An 8,959-nucleotide genomic window follows, 5' to 3' on the forward strand; every position below is an offset into this window, starting at 1 on the left:
ATTCTGTTGTACACAGGGTTGCTATGGGTTACAACTGACACAGTGACAACTAAACATTTCAAACTCAAATGTTGGAAACCTCCTATTGATGTACTCCATTGCTATCATTAATGGATTAAATGTGGATAATAGAATTGGGAAGTTAATATAATTGTTAATTAAATACTAATCTACCGTGCAAAAATTAATTGGAAACTTATTTAATTTTATGAGATGTTAAGATGATGAGGAAAGGATTCAATCATAAAATGTGATCTGGGTTACACTAATTAAGATGGCCCTATATTATCAAAGAATGATGTTAGCATTTTTTTAATGATAATATTATTTAAATGTTAAAATTTAGGGTCAAGACCACATCATGACATGCTTTGTGGTAATTGAGAAGTTGTAATCTATAATTATACTGTAAATTTTAATTTCTGTTAACATATTTTTCTATACATACTCTACTGGCAAATTCAGTACAGTATAATATGCTATAAACTGGTTTTGGGTACCAACTCTTATGACTTCCAAATAAGAAATTAATGATAACTAGGAATGACAGAATGATATCAGAATGTTGAAATCATGTTCATGTTGCTAAAAAGGCAGGGAGGCCCCATCTTCTGACCTCCTCTAACCACACAAGAGGAAGACAGAATCACCATGAGTAACCCAAGGCCTATTCCTGCGAGGCCAGACATGCTGTCTTCCTCCAGCCCTTTCACCAACCATTTCTCCAAGCACCCATCACCTCTCTCCTGGGTTCAATAATTTGCTGCAGTGGCCATACAGAACTCACAGATTATGGGGTTTATTAGGGAAGCACGAGGTTACAATTCAAGTTCAGGAAAAATGCTCAGCCTCTCTCCCAGTCTACCATCTTTCAGCCAACAGTCTCTCACAGTCTCTCTCCCAGCAGTGTGTATCCCTTGGTGTCTTACTCAGCAATGCGTGTCTCTTGCATCTCTTTCCCCACAGTGTGTGTCTCTCAGGAGCCCCTGTCTCTTTCAGCAGCACGTCTTCGTCAGCCAGCAGTTAGAGAGAGTTCTGTCTCTAGGAGGCCTCCTTTTGAGCTTGGCAGAGTGGCCAAACCAACCAATCATAACATCAGAATTCTAAGCACATGAGAGGGAGTGGGACCTTCCCAGAACATTGTTCAGTCCCACTCCCAACAGAAATACCCCAGGTGGACAACTTTAGCAATCAGGAGCTCCTCAGTTGCTCATGGCAAATTCCACCTTGGAGTTTACAAAGACTTATGGGTACAAAAGCCACACTAAGTAATTTACTATACCACACATGTTAAATAACACTCCACCTATTGGCAAGAATTTACAAAAAACTTCTTAAAGCTTCAGAAAATGAATTATAAAAGTAAAGTGTTTATGCATGCCTACCTGCCTAAAAGCGATAATGAAGAGCTAGTATTGGATACAGAACCAAAGATCTTCCTTACTAACATGTGTTGTTGTTGTTGTTGTTGTTGTTGTTGTTGTTATGTGCCGTCGAGTGGGAACCAACTCATAGCGACCCCTCCTTGGGTTTCCGAGTCAGTATAACTACAGAAATAGATTGCCCAACCTTCCTTCCGATGAGTGTCTGGTGGGTTTGAACTGCCAGCCTTCTGGTTAGAAGTCAAGCACTAATATAAGGAAAAAAAAAAAACAATTAGAGGTGTTCTAAAAACAACTAATGAACCAATCAACCAATCAATCAGCAATTAAAGAAAAACAAACCAGGCCCTACCCAAAAACAAAACGAAACAAAAACTCCTTAAAAAGATATAAAGATATATCTGAGAAAAATTTCTAGAGAAACCGGGACAAAATTACATAAAATGTTTTTTTTTTTTGTATCCTTAAAAGGATTTTGTTAAAAAATATGTTGTATGGAACAGAGTAAATATAAAAATGGAAGAGGGACTGGGTAATAAGATTACTTGAAAAGGAAGACAATTAAAATAAAGAAGTAGTTCTGGAATATATAAATGCAATGGAAGAATAACAGTCATCCTAGAGGCAGGATAAAGATAAGAGATAAAGATAACGATAAAGGAACAATAAAGAGAAGAAGAAAAACAAGGGCAATACAATTATGTATGCTGTTATAACAAAGAGGATATGGACAAAGTACTATGTCAGCAAATTTTCAGAAAGAAATTACAATATTGCCAGGTTTAAATTTTTTTATGAAAAAAATACACAAGGCAATATGGTGAAGTCACAAATTAGGAGAGAAGATTCTGAAAATGACAAATTTTATTATTAATTTGTATTTTCTTTAAAAAAAATAAAAAGTCACTGCCATCAATTTGATTCTGAGTCCTAACAACCCTACAAAACATAGTGGGACTGCCCTATAGTTTCCAAAGATGTATATCTTTATGGAATAAGACTGCCTTATCTTTCACCTGCAGAGTGGCTGGTGGATTTGAACAGCCACCCTTGTGCTTAGCAGCCCAATACTTTTACCAAAGTGCCACCAGAGCTCCTATTATTCTTGTTCTAGGGAACAGAAAATAAAAGTTTCCCGCTTAATTGTGCTCATGGTATAGACCAAATATCTGCATTTCTTGAAAAAAAAAAAAAAAAATATATATATATATCTCTATATAGGACTTTTCTTAACCAAGCAAGAGGTGAATCAAAATAAACAACTAAATATGGAGATGAAAAAAAAAAAAAGCACTGACACCGAGTTGATTCCAGCTCATAGCAGCCCCCATCAGATTTCCAAGGCAAAAATCTCTATGTAAATACATCGCCCTATCTGCATTCCGTTGGGCCAACTCGATGGCAAACAACAACAACACAACAAATCTGCATTCCATGGAGCAGCAGGTGGGTTTGATCCACTGAGCTTCAGGTTAAAAGTCAAATGCCAAACATCTTCTTCCCTTTTGTTTTTCTATACCCAGGTCTGTGTACATTTCATTACAATATTTCACTTTATCTTCTCAAGCTCCCCTTTAAAATCTGTTTACATCTTTTAGTTGGTCATTTCTTCCATTCATTTCAACTACTTTCCTTTAAAGAGCAAGTTTCAGAGTCTCTTCTGACATCTGTTTTGGTCTTATATTCCTTCCCAATCTTTTTAATGATCTTTTGATTTCTTCATGTGTGATGTTCTTGACCACACAACTGGTGTGGTCTTTGCTCACCGGTGTTCAATGCATCAAATCTATTTTCTGTCAGTTTGTTGTACTGTGATGGCTAATGAGATGCTATGTCACTGGCATTTCAAATACCAGAAAGGGACTCATGATGAACAGTTTTCAGCAGAGCTTCCATACACAGACAGTCTATAAAGAATGACATAGCCAGGTTTACTTTTGAAAAGAAAAATAAAATTACCTAGAGATAACCTTATGTATAGAGGAAATCATTGTCTAATATACTGCTGGAAGATGAGCCCCTTAGTTTGGAAGGTAGTCAAAATGCAACTGGGGAACAGGTGCCTCCAACCTTAATCATGTGGTTGGAGTAAGGTTTCTGGACCTTCAATTGCTGTCGTGGCATTATTGAAAATGAGAAGAAGCAGCTGTAAAATCCATTCATAATCGGAAGGTTAAATGTACGAAGTATGAATCTAGGAAAATTGGAAGTTGTAAAAAATGAAACGGAATCCATTACCATCCATAACCTAGGCATTAGTGAGCTGAACTGAACTGGGTTTAGCCATTTTGAATCAGATAATCATATGGTTGACTTTGAAAAGGATTGCTGTCATATCCATCAAAAAGAATTTTTCAAGATCTATCTTAAAGTACAATGCTGTCAGTGATAGGATAATATCCATACACCTACAAGGAAGACCAGTTAATGTCAATATTATTCACATTTACACACCAATTACTAAAACCAAAGATAAAGAAATTGAAGACTTTTTCCAACTTCTGTAGTCTAAAATTGACCAAACATGAAACTGATATGTGTTAATAAGTCCTGTTGATTGGAATGTGGAAGTTGGAAAAAAGGGAGAAGCATCGGTAGTTGGAAAATATGGCCTTGGTGATAGAAATGACACTGGAGATCACATGATGGAATTCTGCATGACCAACGTTATTCTTTGCAAATACATTTTTTAAACATGAACTTAGACAGTTCACATGGATCTCCCCAGAATTGTGTCAATGGCAGTGAGAGTTTAAAGATGAAACTTGTAAGAAGGTTTTAAGATTAAAGCTGTAAATACACCAGGGGCTACATCATTTCAATTTTCAAATGTCTCCAAAAGTTGAAAACACATATTATCTTCTGTATCATTTCAGATGAATGAATTTCTGTTGTGGACTGTGGGAAGGAACTCTAGTCACATAGTGGATAAGGCATTTTTCTGCTAACCAGAAGGTCAGTGGTTCAAGTCTATCAACCATTCCACAGAAGGAAGATGGGCAATTCACTTCCGTAAAGATTTAAAGCCTTAGAAATCCAATGGTGGTTACTCTGAGTAGGAAAGGACTCGATGGCAGTGAGTTTGGTCTCTGATTTGTGTACTCTGAACTCACCTCAACCCCGCAGAAAATCAGAAACATGTTACTGAATGTGTATTCTTGGGTTTGTAGGAATATAAGCAAATATAGCTACTGTTTCTCATCTTGCTACTGCTCTACTACTTGGAAGCCTTAATGGGGAAATTTATCCTTACAATCACTTGCAACCATCTAATTGAACCTTCAATGAACTAGTTTATCTGCCACCTCTCCCTCATAAACCTCTGCTACACCTCGACTCTGGTCCCCTGGCTGTTCAGATACTCAGATGCAGAGAGGAAAATATTTCCTGTAACAACTATAGGTACCAGCTCTTTACTGCCCACTTAGTGCAGGGTGTGGAAATATCCATCTTTGTGTCCATGGCATTTATCTTCTATGTTGTCATGATCAAGTAGGGCATTACTTGGACATCATGAACCATCACAGGTGCAACTTGCTGATCATAGTGGCCCAAGTCATAGGTTTTGGGCATTCTGTCGCTCTACTGTTCGTGATACTCATTCTACCATTCTATATTGTTGTTATGTGACGTTGAGTCAGCCCAGACTCATAGCGAACCCTCCTTGGGTTGCCAAGGCGGTATCACTATGGAAGTAGATTGCCCAACCTTCCTTCTGGAGGAGTGGCTGGTGCGTTTGAAACGTCAGCCTTCTGGTTAGCAGTCAAGTGCCTTAGGCACTATGCTACCAGAGCTCCTTCAGTCCTATTTATATAGATTATTACATATGTGATGTGAAGCTTCTTTTTAAAATGATCTGCAAAAGTAAACATGCTTCTAATATTTTGGTTATTGACAATTCAGGGATGGTAGTAGATGTGTTTTTATTATTTGTGTGGTTCTAGTGATTTATTTCATGCTTGTATTGAACAAACATAGGATGCATTTCTTTGCAGGACCACACAAAGCTCCATTAGTCAGCAGTCCTCACATGATAGTCATAGTTTTATTTTTCATGTCTTATATCTATACTTATGTCCTTCCAGGTGAAAGTGAGCACAAGGAAAAAGAAATATCTGTATTTTACTCTGTGATTGTACCTATGTTAAATCAGCTCACTTATACTTTGAGAAACGTGGAAATGAAAATTGCCATTTGGATGATATGGTCATGAATAGCAGATTCAGAAATAATATATATATAGTCATCATATATTTATTATCATATATTTCATCATCATTTCATCATTTCATTTGATATCTGATGTAATTTTGAGAATCCATAATTTTCTCATAGCAGTTTTCATTTCTGCATTCCTTAGTGTATAGATGATTGGGTTGAGAAATGGTGTCCCAATTGTATAAAAAATTGCCACCATCTTGTCCATGGGGAGGGTGGTTGGTGGGCGTGTATATATGAATACAGATGGACCAAAGAATAAGATGACAACAGTGATGTGAGAGGTGCAAGTGGAAAGGGCTTTTTTCCTGCCTTCTGCACTATGGTTTCTTAGTGAACGCAAGGTAACAAAGTATGAGATCATTAAAAGCACAAAACCACTCAGGCAAATAACCCCACTATTGAACACCAACTGTAGATTTATCACATAAGTATCTGTACAGGCAAGTTTCAATAAGGGTTGCAAATCACAGCAATAATGATCAATCAAATTGGATCCACAGAAGGGCAGTTGCAATGTCAGGACAATCTGAGTTATAGAATGTGTAAAAGACCCGGTCCAGGCTAGAATAATCAAGATGATGCAGACCTGTCGTCTCATAATGGTCACGTAATGCAAGGGCTTACAGATGGCCACATACCTATCAACAGCCATGAGGATGAGGACAAACACTTCCATCGACCCAAATAAATGCAATACAAAGACTTGCAGCATGCACTCACTGTAAGATATGACTTTCTTTGCAGAGAGTGCATCCACAATTAATCTAGGGGCTATGGAAGTTGAAAAGCAGGTATCAGCAAAGGACAAATAAAATAGAAAGAAGTACATGGGACTCCCAAGAGCACGGCTGAACTTGATGGTCACAATAATGAGCAAATTTCCCACCAGAGCTCCAGTGTAGAAAATTAAGACCAATACGAACACCACTATCTGCTGCATAGGCTCCTGCGTCAGTCCTGAGAATATGAACTCAGTTACACTCTGGTTTTGCTGCATTGTATCACGCGGGGAAAGCACAGGTTCAAAATAGTTAATCTGCAAGGAGAAAAGCAGTTATTTTATGAGATGAATACTTCATTTGGAGCTCAAATACCTTTGTCTGACCTTGAAACTTCTTTTCCACTGGGCAAAAATTTAGTTTTCTGTATTTTTAATGAATAAAGTGAAATTTCTAATACTTATCTATTTACCTTCTTGCTTACATGGTTGTAGTTCAAAGATAATTAAGGGGAAAAAAAAAGTAAGTGGCTTTTGAACCATAAAAGATATTATTATTAAGGATTTGGCATGAGCGGATAATTTCCTCAGGTAAATGTTTGTCCAGTTTTCAGAAAGCATCTATCAACATTAAAAGTAATGTGGTAGAGAATAGAGAAAAAATTTGTGTAATTTATTTCAAACTGCTTTCCTAATTTTGAACTTGTTAAACCAAAAAAAAAAAAAAAAAAGAAAGAAAACACTGCCATTGAATCAATTCCAACTCACAGTGACCCCCATTGGGTTCCCTAGGCAGTAAATCTTTATGGAAGTAGATTGCCCTATCTTCCTTCCATGGAATGGCTGGTGGGTTTGAATTGCCAACCTTCTGGTTAGCAGTCAAATGCCGTAGGCTCTACACCACCAGATCTCCTTTTGAACTTGTTAATTCAGTTATAAAATTTTATTTATCATGCCATTTTGTGAAAAGTTATATTCTTCTCCTTAATCATTATTTTCTTTGTTATTTTAATATAATTTCTTAAACAAAACAGGAAGACTGAGGCTATAATTAAGGAAAAGGAGAGGGGGAACATTAGCTGTATATCAGAACATTCTTTTAAATTTCCAGTTTATAGCTTACACAGTAAGGATGTAGAAAAAAACCTCAGGAAGTTCCAAGCCATAAAAGAAGCTTTTTAAGTAATTATTTTCAGGCACATTTTTTATTGTTATATATAATGACTTGAAGTAAGAGAAGTAGCAATAAAAAGGAAATTACCATTTATTTATATCTAATTCTATCCTAAGTATATTCCTGACCCTGGTATCATCAAAAAGCCCTTATATACAAGTGAAAACTGGATGAAAATGTAAGATAGGCTAAAGAAGAATTGGTGCCCTTGAATTATGATGCTGATGAAGAATATTAATATATTATGGGCTATCAGAAGAATGAACAGATCTTTCCTGGAAAAAAGTACAGCCAGAATGCATCCTAGAAGTGAGGATAATGGGACTTTGTCTCACTTACTTTGGACATGGAAAAGGAGGAACCATTCTCAGGAGAGAACACCATTCCTGGTAAAGTAGAGGTCACTAAAACAAGGAAGATCCTCAATGGGATGGAATGACAGAGCCACCACAACAATGGGCTTCATAATACCAATGACTGAGAGGAAGGCACAGGAATGGGCAATATTCTGTTCTGCTGTCAAAAGGCCTGCTGTGAGGCGAACTCAATTTGGGAGCACCTAACAACAGGAACAATGACAAAATATGCCAGAAACCAAACAAAGTTTTATGGACATTGCCAGATTTATTTCCAAAATTGTAGTATAGCCCAAAGAAAAATAATTTCCAAACTAGTGAAATATATTTGTAGGATGTACAGCAGGTATAATTTTTCCAAATAAATATATTCTACCACTCCATCTTTAAAAAGATTCATGACAAATGAGTAACAAGCAAATGAACAAATTGTCAGAAATCTTTTCCTTTTGCAAAGAATTAGACAAAGAAGTTAATATTTATTACTGTTAAAGACATGTTAATTAAAATTTCAATTAAATATGTATACACACACACACACACACACACTGTCATTGAGTTGGATCCAACTCATAGAGACCCCTTCTTGGGTTTCTGAGGTGGTATCACTACAGAAGTAAATAGCCCAAACTTCCTTCCAAGGAGTGGCTGGTGAGTTTGAACCACCAGCCTTCTGGTTAGCAGTCAAATGCCTTAGACTTCCATATAGATGTTGAAAAAGTCCCCTTAAGAGATTGCACTCACTGACTTACATGCCTACCAAAAATGTATGGATTTGATGGTTTTCCCATTTGCCAGTACTATATGTAAACAAACATCTATCCAAAAAACAACTGTACTAATCTGATAAGTAATGTGTGTGTGTATATATATATATATATATATATATATATATGTAAGTTCTGGTAGTGTAGTGCCTAAAGCACTTGACTGGTAACCAGAAGGCTGGCGGTTCAAACCCACCAGCCACTCCTCAGAAGGAAGGTTGGGCAATCTATTTCCGTAGTGATACCCTCAGAAACCCAAAGAGTCACTATGAGTTGGGTCCTACTAGACGGCACAGAACATATATATATATATATGTGTGTGTGTGTGTGTGTGTATGTGT

General features: G+C 36.8%; 1 protein-coding gene across 1 annotated transcript; it reads right to left on the reverse strand.

Annotated features, from left to right (window-relative positions):
• Nucleotides 1-5,670: 5,670 nt before the first annotated feature.
• Nucleotides 5,671-6,600, reverse strand: LOC103210769 (olfactory receptor 4C11-like). Its single transcript, XM_007956682.1, has one exon. The coding sequence runs from the start codon at nt 6,598-6,600 to the stop codon at nt 5,671-5,673; it is 930 nt and encodes a 309-aa protein (XP_007954873.1).
• Between the last annotated feature and the right edge of the window lie 2,359 nt (nt 6,601-8,959).

Source organism: Orycteropus afer, unplaced genomic scaffold, assembly GCF_000298275.1.
Source record: "Orycteropus afer afer isolate SDZICR_OR568_19922 unplaced genomic scaffold, OryAfe1.0 scaffold00650, whole genome shotgun sequence".
Classification (NCBI taxonomy): Eukaryota; Metazoa; Chordata; class Mammalia; order Tubulidentata; family Orycteropodidae; genus Orycteropus; species Orycteropus afer.